Source organism: Rhododendron vialii, chromosome 3a, assembly GCF_030253575.1.
Source record: "Rhododendron vialii isolate Sample 1 chromosome 3a, ASM3025357v1".
Lineage (NCBI taxonomy): Eukaryota > Viridiplantae > Streptophyta > Magnoliopsida > Ericales > Ericaceae > Rhododendron > Rhododendron vialii.
Window position 1 is genome coordinate 22,340,771 of NC_080559.1, and position 19,244 is coordinate 22,360,014.

General features: G+C 36.5%; 2 protein-coding genes and 1 non-coding gene across 3 annotated transcripts; 2 read left to right on the forward strand and 1 right to left on the reverse strand.

The window, feature by feature from the left end:
- The first annotated feature begins 3,136 nt into the window (after positions 1–3,136).
- Positions 3,137–3,241, forward strand: LOC131321547 (U6 spliceosomal RNA). Its single transcript, XR_009198578.1, has one exon. It is a non-coding gene; the product is annotated as a U6 spliceosomal RNA (small nuclear RNA).
- A 6,107-nt stretch (positions 3,242–9,348) lies between these two features.
- Positions 9,349–15,074, forward strand: LOC131320471 (protein DA1-related 2). Its single transcript, XM_058351189.1, has 12 exons — positions 9,349–9,856; positions 10,045–10,202; positions 11,005–11,092; positions 11,251–11,359; positions 12,142–12,262; positions 12,463–12,546; positions 12,927–13,046; positions 13,208–13,420; positions 13,496–13,558; positions 13,697–13,818; positions 14,019–14,077; positions 14,549–15,074. Exons 1-12 carry the CDS (start codon positions 9,811–9,813, stop codon positions 14,869–14,871), a joined length of 1,506 nt encoding a protein of 501 aa, XP_058207172.1. The 5' UTR covers positions 9,349–9,810; the 3' UTR covers positions 14,872–15,074.
- Positions 15,075–15,223: 149 nt separating this feature from the next.
- Positions 15,224–18,259, reverse strand: LOC131320472 (ras-related protein RABA2b-like). The gene is made up of 3 exons (XM_058351190.1): positions 18,100–18,259; positions 17,637–17,830; positions 15,224–16,036 (listed from the first exon to the last, which is right to left on the reverse strand). The coding sequence occupies exons 2-3, from the start codon at positions 17,799–17,801 to the stop codon at positions 15,554–15,556; spliced, it is 648 nt and encodes a 215-aa protein (XP_058207173.1). The 5' UTR covers positions 17,802–17,830; positions 18,100–18,259; the 3' UTR covers positions 15,224–15,553.
- Between the last annotated feature and the right edge of the window lie 985 nt (positions 18,260–19,244).

Genomic DNA, 19,244 nt, shown 5'->3' on the forward strand with positions numbered 1-19,244 from the left:
CAATCCATTTCCAATGAACGTGACACATTGAGGAAAGATTTTATAATTTTTTTTTCTTCACTTTTTGTACTTTTTGGGAGAATTTTTGAGGGATCCGTCGTCCTTTTTAGAGTTTGGAGAAATTTTATACTCCAAATTTGCTTTTGGTCCTCCATTTTTAAAGGACCAAATTTACTTTTGGAGGACCAAACTCTAAAAAGGACGGTGGGTCTTTCAAAAATTCTCCCAAAAAGTACAAAAAGTGAAAGAAAAAAAAAATTACAAAATCTCTCTTCAATGTGTCACATCCATCTTCTATTTTGGAGAAATAGAGATGGATTGGAGATGCCCTTAGGGGTCATTTGGCAAAATAAGTCAAATGATTTAAGCTTTGTTCGTTTTTAAATTTTATTTTATTTTATTTTTTAATTATTATCTTATATTTTTTTCAATTATTATCTTATTTTTTTAATTATTAATTTTATTTCTCTTTCTATCTCTGTTTTCATTACACTTCTCTCCAATTATTATCCTATTTCTCTCTTCATCTACTACCAAAACTAAAATACCCAAAGTCCAAAACTAAAATACCCAAAGTTACCAAACGAATAAGGCCTTATTTTTTTGTTCTTATTTAAAAAAAATTTGTTAGTTTTTTATCATTTTTTTAAGGATTATTGTTGGTTTTTGACGAGACGAGAATCTAAAATTTAAAAAGTAAAAAATAACAATTAAAATCCATTTTTTTGAATAAAAATAAAAATAAGCCAATAAGCTAATTTTTTTTGTCTTTGTTCAAAAAAATTTAATTTTTTACTTTTTAGATTCCTCTCGCCGTGAAGAAGCAATAATTCTCAAAAAATCGATAAAAAATTAACAAATGTGAAAAAATCTTGAATAATCACAAAAAAAAAGAGAGAAGTCATTTCACTTATTTTGCCAAACAACCCCACTTGCATACATAGCTGTCTGGCATCAAACAATATAGGGGTATTTATGTCCAACACTTGCATGAAGCCACACTTTATTCACCTCTAGCCATTTGTATCACAAGTGTGTTGATAAGATATATAAAGCAAATTGATTTTTACATTTCTCTACTTGATGCACACACTTTTTTTTTTTGTCTGTTAGCGGGTGAATTTACAAAACAGTTCTAGAAATTTGTAAAAAGCATTTGCATGCGGGGACTGTTTCATAAATTCATCAGCTAAAAAAAAAAGTGTTTGCATCAATTAGGAGAGTGTAGAAATTAATTTCTTATATAAATTGATTAGTAAGCAAATTCGAAGAAAAATGGATAGAGGAGGAGTGATAGGTAAAAGGCCATGGGAAAAATCACAAAAGAGTGCAATACAATTATTCTTTTTACTAAGAGTAGGCTTTCCATCTTTTCTACTAGTAAAATCATTCATAATCATTACAAAAAATACGGAGTCCATGAAAATAAATGGGAGAAAAAAACTGTAATAGTCCTTGTAGTTAAGTGTTCGTGTCAATTTGGTCCCTGTAATTATAATTGGCTCGATTTACACTCTGTACTTTCCATTTTGTTTCAATTCGGTTCAATTACTAACTTCCATTAGTCCGCCGTTAGTCCTTTAAATAGCAAAATCCTATGGCCCCTTTTTTTGGGGTTAAAACAGACCCGTTCGGCTAAATAAGCTAACTTCCTTATTTTTTGTCCTTATTCAAATTTTTTTCGTATTTGTTAGTTTTTCGTCAATTTTTTGGGGGTTATTGCATCGTCATGACGAGAAAAATCTAAAAAGTAAAAAATTATTATCGAAATTTTTTTTTTTTTGAATAAAGACGAAAAAATTGGCTTAAGTTTATTTTTCAACATTCCTAGTCAGTAATCAATGCATGGGCCAAGTGTAGGAAAATGAATGGAATGATAGAGCACTATTTTTTGTAACCACTTGGGCTGTTAAATTAGGTTTATTGTAACTTAGTTGGGTGGTTTATTATGTCTATGTATTAGGTTTTGACATGGTAAATTTGGAACTGAGTTTATATAATATTCTGATTTTTGGATATGGTTATTTATCATGTTGTGACTTTTGGATCTATATCATGTTTTGACTTTTGGACATGGGTTCTATATGCATTTTCAGTACTATGCAAAATAATAAGGCATCTCAGTATTTGTCCACAAGTTGAACACGTAGACAATATCAGTGGTTATGATGCCTTATGGCTGATCATGAAAATGTTGAATTCGATGGCAACTTTTTGTAGAAAATTATAACCAAATTTCTTCACAAGTGCCTCTTTATCAATGGAGAATGGAAGAATGAGCTATGTTTTGGTTCAGAGGTATATTAGGGCAAGAGGGGAATGAGTAACCCTATTCAGCTAAATAAGCCAACTAGCTTATTTTTTTTGTCCTTATTCAAATTTTTTTCATATTTGTTAGTTTTTCGTCATTTTTTTGAGAATTATTGCATCGTCATAACAAGAGAAATCTAAAAAGTAAAAAATTACGATCGAAACCTAATTTTTTTGTCTTTATTCAAAAAAAATTGGATTTCGATCATAATTTTTTACTTTTTAGATTCCTCTCGTCATGACGATGTAATAACCCCAAAAAAAATTGACGAAAAACTAAAAAATACGAAAAAAAATTTAATAAGGATAAAAAAAATAAGCCAGTTGGCTTATTTAGCCGAACGAGTCTATTTTAACTCAAAAAAAGGGGGCCATATGATTTTGTTATTTAAATGACTAACGGCGGGCTAACGGAAGTTAGTAATTGGACCAAATTGAAACAAAATGAAAAGTACAGAGTGTAAATCGAGCCAATTACAACTACAGAGACCAAATTGACACAAATACTTAACTACAAGGACTATTTCAGTTTTTTCCCCAAAATAAATCGAAGTTAGGCGCCGGTGGACTCTGCTCCCAAATCCTGCTTCCTACTACAAACTCATTTTCTGATTTTCCCATCCCTGAAACATAGGGTTTCTCTTCTTCTTATTAGACAAGCCAATAGACATTCATGATACATATAATTGGTGGGAAAAAAAGTTGATACAATTGTGCAGGAGCCTAGTTGCTTTGTATTAGCTAGAAGTTAGGATAACAAACAAAAAAGATCCTTCTTGACTTCTATTATCGTATACTCAGGGAGAGAGAGAGAGAGAGAGAGAGAGCTCCCTTCGGGGACATCCGATAAAATTGGAATGATACAAAGAAAGATTAGCATGGCCTATCTGCGAGGATGATAAGCACAAATCAAAAAATGGTTCAAATTTAAAAAAAAAAATACAGAGAGAGAGAGAGAGAGAGAGAGAGAGAGAGAGAGAGGAATTGAAGGAAACGATATGATTTGAAAGTTTCGATACTTTGTTTTGGTTTGCGGCTTTACGCTTCACATCTGTGAGCCTCAGCTTCATAATTTGTACAGTACGTATTAATTCTAATAATAATAATTTAATAAACTCTTTTATTAGCAAAACAGTACTAGCTGAAACGTACCTTTGGTGGGAAGAGAGGAATTGGAGGAAATGACTTCTTCAAAGTTTCGATACTTTTGTTTTGGATTGTGGCTGGCTTTACGCTCTGTCCTCCTCATTCTACAGATGTGAGCCTCTAATTGCATGTACATGCCATATATATATATATATATACTGTATTTCTTATCATTTTCTTTTTGTGTGTAGGCAGTACTTTTCGCTTTAATTATTAATCAAATTCAATTCCACCTTTCGTTTTGTTTTTTCATTAGAAAAAATTCTGAACTCTAGACACTGGCCTTTGGGTTTTCACTAGAGCACAAAATTCAATTAATTATGTTTTTAATTTCTTAAAATAGCAAGAGTGCATTATGAGTTAGGGGTCAAGCTCCTCTCTCTATATAGCTCCATCCTCATCATCCCTCCAAATTCCTTTTAGTCCAGATTCACATGGATAATCTTGACTAGTAACTTTTTAAGAATATATATATATATATAGACACACACACACACACATATATATTCCTAATTTTTTTTACTTGAGTGGACATTAATAAGTAGGGGAAAACCACTCTAAACTTTTACATACATCGAGTGGTTTCATATAGAAGTTTTCTTCTCTACGATATGTAAAATATGAACAGTTCAAATTACAGTATGATTTTAGATTCGGGATGAGCCCAAAATAAAGAAAGTATATGTGGAGAGATATATAAGGAGGATAGGAATATGGAGAGAAGCTTGACCATTTGATTTGGATTTGGAAATGGAGTAATTTCCAAACCCTTGCAAGTTCTTAAAATGATGTCCTATGATCATTACATACGTCTTCATTACTGTTGATAACTTGATAATAGAGAGAAGAGAAAAAAATGTACCATTTAGTACCTTCTCTTTTTTTGAAGTCCATTCATACTACCATTTAAGGAGAGTCGAATTCAAATATCTGAATTTTCCGTTTCATCGAAAAAAAATAAAAAAGAATTCAAATATCACTTGACGTATCTGTTGGTGGTGGAGGGATAGCCTTCATTTTGCCATGGAACTCGGACTGGAATTTGTTACTCACAACAATTGGTGCATTTGGTCCAAAGGCGCAAGGAAGATCACCAGGTGGTTGGGGTGCTTGTAGCGGATATCCTGCATCTTCTAGCTAGCTAGGTTTTCTAATTCAGAGTTTTTATAGTGTCGCTTAAAAACAGTGAGAGGTATTGTCTTTTTTACATGGAGTTTAGGCTTCCGATGTGGCTTCTATCCCTTCTTTAGGTAGATGGATGCCTTATTTGATGTATTCTTTCTTTATTATGGTTCTATCAATAAAATCGTTGTCCAATTGATTGAAAAGACCGTTGGATCGATTTAGATCTTTTTCTTCTTATTTCCGTCGATTGCATTCAGTGTATTTTGCATGCGATAATTGTTAATTTACGAGAACTCAATCTTGAAATTTAGGAATTTGCTTCTTTCTATATTTCATGCTTGGAGTCCCAAATACGCTCTTCCTTCTCTCTTCTTTTTTTCTCTAACCATTTTCCAGAACAAGGGTTTTTTTTTTTTTTTTGGGGGGGGGGGGGGGGGGGGGGGGGGGGCTGGAGGTGATTACAACCGTCGCATTGCCCTCTCTCCTCCACACCCTTGGTTCTCCTCCTCTCGGCGTCGATGGTCTCGGATCTGCTGATCAACACCCTCTCTAAAGTTGTAGATTTTGCTCCGGCAATCCTGGTGACGCAATGTAGCCCCGGTGACTCTGTGACGCGGTGTCTTCCTCGGCAAACTCGGAGCTGGATTGTGGTGGTTCGAAGGCAGCCGTGCTTCTCGTCTCCGGTTGGATGGTAATAAGCGATTTTTGTGGTGGTCGGAGTTTGTTTTTTTGTTTTTTTGTTTCTTTTTTTCGGCTAATTTCTCCCGATGTGGAGTCTCTCCCGGTTGGATTCTCTCAGTTCGGTGATCTTGTCCTGGTTTGGTTTTTTCAAGATCCAGTAGATTTGTGGGTTAGTAATTAGTAGTTTTCAGCTGTTGTGTTTTGGTTCCTGGTGGTTTTGTACTTGTTGAACTATTATCTTGCTCGCCATGGCCGCGAGGATTCGTCGGTGAGGTTGTTGCTTGCCGGTGTTTTGCTTCTCGTGGCTAGAGCTCGTCGTGTCAGCGGGGGCTTGCCTTGGAGTAGCATCCTATGTTTGTGGTTGCAAGTTTGCTAATTTATCACGTCGACGGGTCTTGAAAGCGCTGGTGTGGCTCTTGGGATGGCAATCCGTGCTCTAGATTTCATATGTGCTTTCTAGGGTTTGAGCTAGGTGTCCTTGTAGGATTCTCTATTACCTTTTTCGCGACTGATTCTTATGTACCAACATTTCGCTGGGCTTGCACTTGCAGTAAGTGCCTGTACGTGTCTAGGTTTAGGTAATTTTGTTTCATTCATTTATCTCATGCTCAAAACTTCTTAGTTATTATAAATTTGTATATATAGGACAATTCATACAGATTTTATCCAGGTTTTAATGGACGAAGAAAATTTTTTCAAAAAAATAATTTTTTTTTTAACAGCTTCGAAAAATTAGTTAAGATGCACATAAACCACTTGACATACCAAGTTATAAACAAAAATGTTACGTTAGTTCACAAGAAGAAGTCTTTTGAGCAGTCTCCAAAGAGAACTACACCGTGCAGTTTGTATTTTTCGAGCACGAGCATGATCCATTTTAAAGATTGAAATTGTTCATTTGTAGAGTTCATCAAGAACATTTGCCGTGTCAAATATCATGAAAATTCGATGCCAAATAATACCGAGATAAATGCATTTGGCCACATTGAATCAAATGCAACAAATTTTGCTCGTGCTTGAAAAACGCAAACTGCACGGTGCTGAAAAGCCCACTCCATTCCGCAACCTACCCCAGGTGGTGGTGGACCTAGTGGTGGGTGACATAGGTCTCAACACTCATTAGCAACACAAGTTTTCGTGGGATCTTTCCCTACAAGAATGTGTGGTGTTGAGATGAGTTGGAGCACCACGAGGATGGAAAACTGAGGGCGAATGAATCCAGGCGACTGCTCTACTCATGTTACAGATTTTTGTTAAAATTTAGTAAATTTTTTCTCGAAAAGTTTAAATTATATAAGTTTACCCACCAAATATTGTTTTGACCAATCCAACGTACACTTGCCTAACCAAAAGTTTATGAAAAAAAATTGTGGTATATTTCTACTACCATGTTGCTTTAAAATGGATAATGATGCAAAGATTATATGTAGTTATTTATAGATGATGATATATTAGTAGCTGAATTGATTGATCAAAAATATAAATAACATTCTTTCTTTGTATTTTTATATACTCTAAATTACATTGACATAATTAATATTGTCATTACCAACGGGCTTGTAGCCAATGGTTACATTTGGTCCACCGTTGTGGAAGAGTAGGGTTCAAGCCTCATTGTACGTGCCCTGTTTTGCTAAGGATTTTTTTTAAATACATTTTTTTTTGTTTTACGACATAGATCAATTTTTTACAATAAATCACTTTTAATTCAAAAAATAAGTACTTATTTTAGTTAATGGAACACACCCAAAGTGTGGCAAAAAAAAAAAAATATCGTCATTTAAAAATAATAATAAGAACTTCATTGATTAAATAAGTTACAAACAACCGTGTGGGCGTTTTCATTAAGTTTTTGTTGAAAAAATGTAGGTCATTTTTCCATCTTTTTCACACTAATTAACAAGTTTTGACATTTTAGATTATTATTCATACTAACCATAACAACTTGTCACCAACCATTTCTTTCTCAACAGTTTTTTCACTCATATACCCATTTATAACTTATTTACTACTGAAAATAATTTGACATTTCTAACTACCATAAATAACTACCAACATGATTGCAACTTTTTTTTTTCTCAAAATTTATTCGTTACTGGAAAGGCCTAAAATAAGAGCATCCACAGTGAAATAATCAAAAGTTGTCACATCATCTATTGGTTATCCATTTAAGAGGTTGCTAAGATTAGCAATGTAAATACCCACAATGACATAATCAAAATTGAATAATCAAAACTTACCACATCACAATTTCAACCTATAAAAATCTAAAAATTGTCACCATATAAAATAATTTTTTAAAAATAATTTTCGAACTAATAAAAACAGGTTATTAGATATAAAAAATATTTTTTTGAAAAAAACATTGTTTGAAAAATGTTTTAAAAAACTGTTTTTGAAAAAAAAAACTGTTTAAAATTTTTTTTTAATAAAAAGTAGTTTAATTGTTTTTGCAAGAAAAACAAAAAGACTTTTAAAAATATGAGAGAGAGAGAGAGAGAGAGAGAGAGAGAGAGAGAGAGAGAGAGAGAGAGAGTTTGATTATTGGCAAAAAGTTGCTAGTTTTAATTGATTATGTGTCCACAATGCTATAATAAAAAATGGATATTCAAAAGTTGTCACATCAGCTTTTGATTATCCATTTAAGATATTGTCAATGTTAGAAATGTAGAGATTCATAATGATATAATCAAAATTGAATAATTAAAAGTTGCCACATCACATTTTTAAATTACAAAAGAACTAATAACTGTGAACGTAAATAGTTTTTTGTAACAAAATTTTTGGGACTAATAAAAACTATTTATTAGAAATAGAAAATAATTTTTGAACTTTTTTTGAATTTTTAAAAAAAAGAAAAACAGCTTTTGTGTAACTACGGTTTTTGAAAAAATTGTTTTTATATAAGAAAAGATTTTGAAAAAAAAACATTTTCTTATACAAAACAATTTTTTTGAAAATTTTTTTTTAAAAATAGTTAAAAAATAATTTTTGGGGGAAAACAATTTTTAAAAACAAAAATTTTAAGTTAAATATTTTTTTGAAAACATTTTTGAAAAAGAAAGAGAGAACGAGGGGAAAAAGGAAGAGAGAAAATGTTTTTTTTTTGTAATGATGTGTGTGTTTAATTGAGAATGTGAGGTTCATTAAATTTGGTTCTTGGCAAAAGGTTGCTAATTTTGGTTATTCAAAATCCAAAATTTAATTATTTTTAATGAGGTTGCTAAGTTTGATTATAGCATTGTGAGCAGTATTGTGTAGAAACATTTTTAACTCAAAAACTTATCACTTTTGGTTATGCCATTGTGGATATTCTAAAGGCGAAAATTTGATAAGATACTAAGAGGTTGTTAAGTTTGGTTATGCCACTGTGAACACTATTTTTAGAAAAACATTATTAACTTTAACATCTCTATAATTTTTGTTATTCCACCGTGACTGCTCTAATATCGTCATTCATATATATATACTAGTATTAGAGTATAATCTTTTACGGAGTAGTAGAACTTTTGGCCCCAAACATATAATTTGATCCGTTCGTTTTGAAATTTTGGATTTGAATTTGTTGGTAATGAGTGTAGAAAAAAATAGAATAATAATTGAAAATAAGAATAATGATTAAAAAAAGATAGAGAAAAAAATAAGAATCAAAAAGAATAATAATTAGAATCTAAAACCATTAACTTAAACCAACGGGGTCTGAAATTCGAAATCTTGCGTTCGTCTGACGTCTCCACAACACCGGGCAGTTGACAAAAGAAGGGCGATAATCCTGTAATTCGGAGGGGATATGAGGATAAATTTTCCAGTGCCGAGCGGCTATCACGTGGTGCTCGCTCGCGCATTCGAGCCGTCCGTTTCTTTTTTGAACGACTCAGATTTGGAGAGAGAAAATGAGAGAAAAAGTGTTGGAATGAGAGGAGAGATAATTTCAATTTGAACCATCCAAAAATATATCGGACGGCTCGAATACGCGGAACGAATATTACGTGAAATATACCCGCTCCGCACCGAAAAATCTCTCGAATACGAGGGAGGCCCATCCGCAGTGGCACTAGCACCTTTTACCCGGCATCAAAATTCCTTCAAATATTCAAAAATCACTTCTCTCTTTCTCTCTCCCTCTCTCCGATTCTCAGCCGTCCAACGCCTACTTTTTCCCTTCTCCTTCCGCCTCAGCAGATTCCTCGTCTTTCCCCGATCTCTCCCACTTTCTCTTCTTTCCTTTCCCCAAGCCAAGAATCTCTTCTCCCCCAGCCCAATCCCTCCTCCTTCTCTCTCCCTCCACCCCTCTCTCTCTCTAAAATTCTCCCTCCCCTATCTTCCTCAAGAGATTCCCCTCTCTTTCTTTCTTTCCCAAAACTTAGCTTTTCACGATGCCATTGTTCTCCTTCACCACCCTCTGTTCTATTCCCCTTTTATGCTCCGCACCCTTTCTTCCGCTTCTCTCTCTCTCTCCCTATTTCTCTCTCCGTCCTTTTCAAATTTTTCTTCCCTTTTCGCCTCCTCCGCATTAAGGCAAAACTATACATACGCTGCTTCAATACCATGTCTTCTTCGGACGTCAACCACCTCTCTCAGCCCTGTATTTACGGTACGGTGTCTCCTTCAAGCTTAAACCATTGGCAATCTATCCCCCATTATGTCTGTCTTGCATACGGAATTACTTCGGAATTTTCAATTTCTCTTTTATTTTGAAATCTTTTAGTGTATGCTTTGATACGCGTGAATGTAATGGAATGTGTTGACTGATAGTGGTTATGGCTTCTGGGATTTATACAGGACACTTTCTTTCTTCAGACGGTGAGAGGAAGTCCAGGTTTATGAAATGGCTGAGCAAGATTTTTAAGAGTGGCTCAGACCGTGAAGTTACTGGCAGGCATTATCCGCAATATATTGGGGAGGAAAACATGGTTCGGCGGGCTCCAGCAAGATCCCTGGTAACAAGACAGGGCCCCTATTGTTCTGTTTCTATTAGTTTTATCGTAATACTTTAGAGTATTGCTGGGATTTTCATCTATGCACAGTTATTTCAGAGAGAGAGAGAGAGAGAGAGAGAGAGAGAGAGAGAGAGAGATCGTACTCCTTTTAACATTATTGGGAGGATTTGAGACCTTCCGAAGCTTCATAACTTGCGAGATCTGCTGGGGTGATTGGCATCCCTGGGACTTGTAGAAATTTTTGAAATGATAGTCTTGTAAGTTCAACTGATTTATACTTCACTATGATCATAGTCGTAGGTTGTTGTCCTTTCCTTTTGTTTTTCGAAGAAAGGGTGATTCGTGGTTGTAAGTAAAAATGCAAGTTTAGAAGATTTGTTGTTGCTATTCTATTAGTGTACAAAGACTTTTGCATCCGAAATATTTTTCTTAAATAGGAGACACCATTTTCTTGTTAGATTGGAGAACACCCTTATATGCTTCTAAATCTTTGGAGTAGCATGTAACTTGACCCGATGCTTGAGCATAGATTAACTCAGCTTAATGGACCCACACCACGAGGCCTGTTTTGGGAATTATTTCTATTATCACCAGATATTTTGGACCATGCAATTTATGTGCCATGGTTTTGCCGAAACATTGTTTTTATTAATTTCTCTCCAGATGTTAATTCAGTTATCTTCAACTGTATATGTCGTTGTTATCGTGTTCTGGTCTGGCTGATTGGATTTCCTACATGTAATTTACCAAAAAAAAAGACGAGGTTCTAAACTTCTAATACAAGTCCATCAAACGTCATCAGGATGATCGCTCTAGAACAGAAAAGGAGAGAGAAGAATTAGACCGTGCAATTGCACTTTCTTTGGCTGAGGATTTGAAGAGACCACCAGGTATGATTGTTTTATAGGATACTGAAATTACTCTACTTCTACTTGAAGTTTGTTTCCTTCCTTTCTCCTCACATGTTACAATATTGTAGAAGAGTTTCGGGTTTTGTCAGTTGTTCAATGAGATCCTGCAAGATTTAGGAATTTTTGGGTTTCTTCAGGATACCGATGGAGAACAGACAATAATGAAGATCGAAGGGCACTCCATGATAGCCTTCATTCAAACTATCCTCCCTATGTGCCTACTGACTATTATCGCAGAGAATATAGGTAATGGTTTGTGGTTACAAGTTAAAATTGTGTTACCCAGTCTACCCCAATTAGCATTGCCGTCATATTTGTCTTATTCCACGAAGCGTAATATTGTAACTCATTACCATGTTTGGAAATAGTGAGGGGCATGAAACTGATCTGTTTTCTCTACGCCAAATGGATGGTTGACTAGTCTGAGGTATTAACTCAGCAAAGCTTGTGCCATGTTGAACCAATTCCATACTTGTATCCCCATGAGACCCAAGGAGCTGAAACTGGTAAAGGACTTGCATCCTCCTACTCCTACAGGAAGGAGTTTCTTTCTGTCTGGAGGGAATCATTTTTCTACATCAGCAATGTAAAAAAGTGTCTCACTATAGTGTTTTCTAAGCCTGTTTACTGAAGTATGAATGGTTAAATTGTTATGTAGAAGAGACCACAATTTTGCACATGACACAGTTTCTTGTACAATAGTTACGGCACTTCTTACAATGCATGAGATTTTTAACTTTTTGCATCGATTTTTTGTATTTTAAAGTATACAAAATGAAAAGCAGATTGCCTAGTCTTTGTTTGTCCAGGTGAGAAAATGTTTCGCCATGCTGCCAAATCTCTTTGTAACTATGTTATCTGGAACCGCAGACAATGAAGATCTAGGTTCTAATGGTAGCTCTAGGTCTTCCTTACCCAGTTTTATTAATCAGAAGATTTAGAACAGTGCAACTATAGCATATTCCAAAGTCACAAGTTTCAGACCCTTAATATGATTGCCTGTGCTTCCAAACAACTAAAACTTGCAGATTATGCGGTGGATGCAAACGTGACCTTGGATGTGGAAACTATTTGGGATGCATGGGAACTTTTTTCCATCCAGAGTGCTTCTGCTGTCGTTCTTGTGGTTTCCCCATCACTGAGCATGAGGTATGCTGCGTTTTTTGCCCTAGTTATTCATTTCCACATTGTGCCCTGCTATCCCTTCTCTTGGCTCTTGTGCGCATCAAAGTTAATGAATAGGAGATTAACCCTTTGTATCACGGGGATTATTTTTTATTAGAACAAGTAATGCTCTTCAATCTTTGCTGGACTCTAGGCCTAATGGGTTTTGTTTCTGTTGCTTCAAGTTCTCTTTGTCAGGGAAGGATGCGTACCATAAGTCCTGCTTCAAAGAGCTGACTCATCCCAAATGTGAAGTTTGTCACCAATTTGTGAGGGGAACATTAATTTGGAACATTTTCCTGTTTTCCTTATGTCTTGAATTAAATTATTTTGTATTTGTGATCTTCCAGTAATAAGAAGTACCTTATTGATGATTTTCCACTGAAGTTGGTTTGCCCTTGTGAGTCAGCATACTGGCAAAATGTAAAACGTGTTTGTCACATCCGTGATCTCTTCCACGAGTTATTCAGAAATGGAAGTCTACGAGATCTTCCAAATTGAGTTTACGTAAATTTACGCCAAAACTACAAAATCAACATTGGAATTCTCATTAACATCCTATGGATCTAGTTTAGTCCATCCATCTTCAAAGTTTGTATTGCTGTGAATTCTTATTTACATCTACCATCTTTGTTTCACATATTCTCAGATTCCAACAAATGGAGCTGGTTTGATTGAGTATAGGTGCCACCCTTTTTGGTCTCAAAAATATTGTCCTTCACATGAGGATGATAACACGGCCAGGTGCTGTAGTTGTGAACGTTTGGAGGTACTGATCTAAGATAGTGTTTGTTGTTTTCATTTTTTTCTTTTTAAGTGATGTTATCACCATAATTGTTTGAAATTGAAGTGCTATCAGTAGCAAGTTAAATTATGTGGCTTACGGTATGTCTTATGGACGTTGATTCTCCCTTTCTTCTCCTTGTTAAGTCTTCGAATGCAAGACATGTAGCTTTGGGAGATGGACGGAGTCTATGTTTAGAGTGCATGGAATCTGCTATCATGGATACTGGTGATTGCCAACCTCTTTACCACGCCATCCGTGACTACTATGAAGGAATGTACATGAAACTTGACCAGCAAATTCCCATGCTTCTAGTCGAAAGACAAGCTCTTAATGAAGCGATTGTAGGCGAGAAAAATGTAATGATTTCTCCCTTTTTTCTTTGTGTTCCTGAGTTGTGAAATTCGTTTCAATTAAGATAGGTTCTTTTCCAGGGCTTCCATCACATGCCTGAAACAAGGGGTTTGTGCTTGTCTGAAGAGCAGACAGTTACCAGCGTATGTTTGATAAACATAATAACCACTTCATTCCCTTTTTCTTTTAATAACTCAATGGGAAATAATTCTGTCGTCACTGAATTCTGTATCTATGTTATGCTTCCCTCATGTTTTCTTGTCTAATTTGAAAAATTCCAGATACTTAAAAGACCAAAAGTAGGGGGCCCAGGCCACCGACTCATAGGAATGAGAACACAACCTCAAAAGCTGACTCGAAAATGTGAAGTCACAGCAATTCTCGTTCTATATGGCCTCCCAAGGTAAGATTTGGTGATCTCTCTCCCTGCTCTTTCTCGCCGAAGTTAATATCTTCTGTGGGTAAGAAGTTCACAAAATCGGTTTCATGTTAGATGTTTACACTTGAACAGTTGCAGTTCATGTTTTGTTGTCTACTTTTGTACATGGCAAACGGTTTGTTTATCCCTTTGAACTCTAAGGGACACATCTTTGCTTTGTACAGATTACTAACAGGTGCAATTCTTGCTCACGAGTTAATGCATGGGTGGTTACGTCTTAAAGGTATTCTTCCTTTCATTACTTTCCATTTCATAGAAACACAACCTCTAAGAATATCATGTGGGCTTAGAGGAACAAATTCTATGGATACCATTTCTTCACTTGCAGCTATAGTTATTAAGTGATCACCCATTCCACTTCCAAGCAATGTGGGATTCATTTCCTTAACATTCCCCCTCACGTGCAGCCGCATTTGAGATCTGTCACGTGTGGCCACTTTTTGGGTCCTATCATCGTGCAGCCTTTTCGCTGGTTTGTCATCGCGGGGTGTGGATTGTGAATTTTATAAAATATGGGTTGGAATAGGCCCTGCTCTGATACCATGTGGAAACTTTATATCCATCTCAAAACCAATTGGCAATGAGTGGAGAGGTCCCAGATGTTATTAAGTGATTACCCATTCCACTCCCAAGCAATGTGGGATTCATTTCCTTAACAGTTTCTCTCTCCGATGCTTGTTTAAAAATTGTACAGGCTACCGCAATCTCAATCCTGAGGTAGAGGAGGGTATCTGTCAAGTGCTTTCATACATGTGGCTTGAGTCAGAGGTTATGCCCGGATTAAAAAATATGCCATCGTCGTCTGCAGCTTCATCATCGTCCTCAGTGTCATCATCTAAGAAAGGCGGAAAGTCTGGTGTTGAGAATAAACTGGGAGAATTTTTCATGCACCAGATTGCCCATGATGCTTCTCCAGCCTACGGTGGGGGATTTAGGGCTGCTAATGCAGCAGTCCATAGGTATGGTTTACGCAGTACCCTGGACCACATTCGCCTAACCGGAAGTTTTCCTCTGTAATCCTATTTATAAAGTTCTACTTTTAATTATGCTTGGAGATGATTGTGTGGCTCCTCAGAAGGATTGAGTTGATCATAAAAGCTTGGATTAGCTCCCCTTTGTTTTTGTTGGGCCTTTTGAGGATACATGGAAAAATGGCTTCAAATGTAATAATGAAAAGCTTATCACCATTCTACGAAAATGCAAGTGGTTTCTTGTGCACAGCCTTTCATGTTTTGATACCACCACACTAGGTTGAGGGATAGGGAGTGGGAGGATTTCAAATGATATTCATGGCATTCCACCTAAGCTTGAAGTTAAATGGATTGCTTTCCCCCGTCCAATCTTTCTAGTCCAGCTCAAGTTTCATAGGGACAAAAATTGAATTCCAGGTGATGATCAAGGTCATGTTTAAGCTACAAAACAATGTCAACCGGCGACAAAAAGATATACTGCGTGTGAGCAGGATCTTGAACAGACAAATATTTGAATCAAAGAACAACAATACGACAATAATTGAATCTACTCTTACAAGGCTCTCTTCATCTATCCACATTCGCAGTGCTTCCTTTTTAGTTCCAGAGATAGGGAGATGTTCCACAACTAGCCATGAAGTCTTTCCACACGATCTCTTCTGAGGAAGCTATATGGCATCTCTGTTGTGAATTCAACCAACTCCATCCTCCTCCCCCCAAATTCGTCCTCAATTAGAGCAACAGTTTCTCCTGCCCAAATTACTCGAGTAGTCTCCAACATTGATCGACGTGCCTTGACCCGGAAGTCCCGTAGCTGCCTCTTGAGCTGCCAACGCCTTCCTGCTTATAATCTGATAAATATCCAACAAAATTGTCTGAAACGCCTTCTCGATGTTCAATGCCTCCAATGCAGAGGTCTCTAGGAACGACAGCCCTTCCTTCTCAGCCAAGAGCCGAGCATCTTGGTCGGAGACCGCTCTGAGGTGGTTGAGATCGGCCTTGTTTCCGGCCAGCATGATGACGATGTTGGAGTCGGCATGGTCCCTCAGCTCGCGGAGCCACCGCAGGACGTTTTCGAAGGTTTGCCTCTTGGTTATGTCGTAGACCAGGAGGGCCCCCACGGCTCCTCTGTAGTAAGCGCTTGTGATGGCTCGGTACCTCTCTTGACCCGCTGTGTCCCATATTTGGGCCTTCACTGTCTTGCCCTCCACCTGTAGCCAAATATGTAAGTCTACGTCCCATGGACTGTTCTAAATTGATAAAGTAGTCATGTTGAACACTCGACGACGCTCAGGTGTGGGTACAAGATCTGTGTGAGACACAGATATTGAGTTGAGCATTCATCCAACAAGCATAGTTTTCCATTCCAATTTATCAATGCACTGTGTAGACTCATAAAATTATTGCACGAAAATACACTAAGGCACCTTGTAAACGTCGTTTTATTGAGGGTAAATGAAGGAAATACGAATATTATGGTGTGTCCCATGGTCTTTCAGATGGTAACTAGATGAATTCGACACTTGACACGTACACGCATCCTTTGTCTGTGAATAGATGTAAAGCTAAATTTGCCACTAATATCATAAGAGTGCAGGCAAAGTTAGACTTGGTCGCATACGAACATATACTGCATACAAAGAATTTTACATTTGTAATACAGCTGGCATCTTTCAGAGGAACTTTATGGTATCTTTCAGATGGTATCTATTTGTACTGCTTCTATCTTGCAGAGGAACTTTATGTAATCTTTCAGATACAGTTTCTTTACTTCACATTTCTAATAGAACACCAGGGCTGGTATAGCATTTTTATGGTTTAGTAGTATTTTTTTTTAATGGTTTAGTTGTTTTGTTCAGTGTGATATGGCATTCGCCACATTCCTCTAATAGAGATGGTAACTCTTAGGGGCTAATTGGTGTTATGAGTCTTAGCTTGAAGGTGAAAGACAGGTCAGAGAGTAAACTATGGCAGGGATTTCTCATTACCATACAAACCAAACCAAACCAAACTGAACCTTAAAGTCTCAATCAATTGGTAATTGGTAATGGTTGATTTCGCATAAGTTCCATTTCTCATTGGCTCTCAGAAATGAGTCGTCAGCAAATATATGATTACCATACCACGAGTCATTATTCAGAACTTCCGGAGCACGGTGCTCCCTCTTACATAAAACAGTGACCCCGACACAAACAGTGTGTGGGTCTAGCATTTTACGTGAGAGGGAGCACCGTGCTCCGGGAGTATTGAATAATTCGCCCCATGCTTTTTAGTTTCTTCCTTTTCTTTTTTTGTGGTCTGGGCGACAACATATGCTTGGAATTGTGAAAAGGAGCATCTGTGGTAGGACAATGCCCAATGACCATACCCTTGAAATATCTGTTTGATACTATGATATATTCATCCACTACTTGCAAGTGGTGAGGCAACTCTACACAGTCGGGTTCAATAACAAACGAGTTGAAACAACCAAAAGGAGCAAATCAAGGAACCAAAACAAAGACAATAGAATTCTTGGACATAACCGCATGTTTACATATTCCTCTTCCTTTTATTTCAAGTTCTCAACCCTTCAATTCGTTTCTTGAAGTCATAAGCCACCAGAGGTAATTCACTCAATCTCATTGGTACTTCGCTAAAAAAAAAAAAAAAAAAAAAACTCTTAACCATTGCAACCAAATGGGCCAAACATCGACATGCCCCAAGAAACTGGAAAAGAATGGGTATCAACAGAATGGAAAAATAATAGTAGTACACAAAAACTTGAGACGAATGTATAGGAAGATTCTATATCATAGTATTTTAACTAACCTGAAGAGTCCTTGTGGCGAATTCGACACCAATGGTGGATTTAGATTCCAAGCAAAACTCATTGCGCGTGAACCTGGAAAGTATGTTGGATTTACCAACACCCGAGTCCCCAATCAAGACGATCTTAAATAGGTAATCGTACTCATGATCCACCTTATATGCCATTTGGTTCTTCTCTCTTTACCCTCCAAAACCTAATCAAAAATCAAAAACCAAATCACAATTCAATAAATGCCGAATGTGGGAAGAAATCTTCAATCCTGACAATAACCCACATAACAAAAACCAAAATCAAGAAGACCCCCGAAACTATCGTACATAATTTTGGGAAATTTGTATAAGATGACTTAGCTTTCTCATTGTTCTTTGTTTTTTTCTCCGGAAAACGACAAGAAGGTTGAGAGAGAGAGAGAGAGAGAGAGAGAGAGAGAGAGAGAGAGAGAGAGAGAGAGAAGTTACTAACCATAAACAGAGGACGATTTGGCTGAGGGAAAGGGGAAAACTGCAATGGAGAATTTGAAATCTAAGAACTGCAGAGAAATTTTGGGGTAAGAGAGAAAGGGAGAGAGAGGAGAGCGAGAAAGAACATTTCTCTCAGTCCAATCAAGAGAAACGGAATAACCGACGATACAGGAATTTAAACGGCCATTCAATGGCTTCGAATCAGCAAAACCCGGGAAAAATACAATATGGCCGAATTATAGGTTGCCGAGGTAAAACGTCATTTCACTCTCATTTGGGTTATGGGTTGGGCTGGGCTGGGCTGCACACCTGCCCAGCAAGTCTGTTCGCACATACATATTGCATACACATACTTGCACAAACGGTTTTTTGCGAGACCCATCTCAGATCATCTTTTTGAGGCCCATCTTGGGTTCTAACTACAAAGATGATTCGAACCGTTTATTATTTTTAAAATGATTTTCTAAGGGTTATTAAAAAAAATCAGGTCAATCAGATATCAGTAAATGCTTTTTCAATATTCGTAGGGCAAAACTGTTTGGTTTTCGTCCTACGAATTTTGAAAAGCACTTACTGATACTTGATTGAAATAATTTTTTTACTTTAAAAACAATGAGCGGTTCGGATCTCCTTTGTGAGATCGAGGTGGGCTTCACAAAAAACGTATGTGCAAGATATGTGTATGGCTTGTACCCATAGCACAACTACCGCCCAACGGAGTTGATTATTTCGGCTCGATTATTAAATGATACGGGTTTGAGAATATACTTCAGTTATGTTTGGATGGCCGGCCATATGCAACTTTAAGGAGAGGAATACGAATATGATCAACAAGAATTTTTATTAAATTGCTAATACTTAAATGTTGAAAGTAATTTTATTTCAATGTTTGGATTAATTGAGTAATAGCTTGTTTATAATTGAAAGTACTATATATAGTATATAGTTTGGAAACTTATTGGAGTCAACAAATCTTTATGCTAAGGATTGAGCCGGCAGCTGCATGTGGTGGCGGAATTGAGCTACAAAGATCTCTCTCTCTCTCTCTCTCTCTCTCTCTCTCTCTCTCTCTCTCTCTCTCTCTCTCTCTCTCTCTCTCTCTCTCTCTCTCTATATATATATATATATATATATATATATATATAT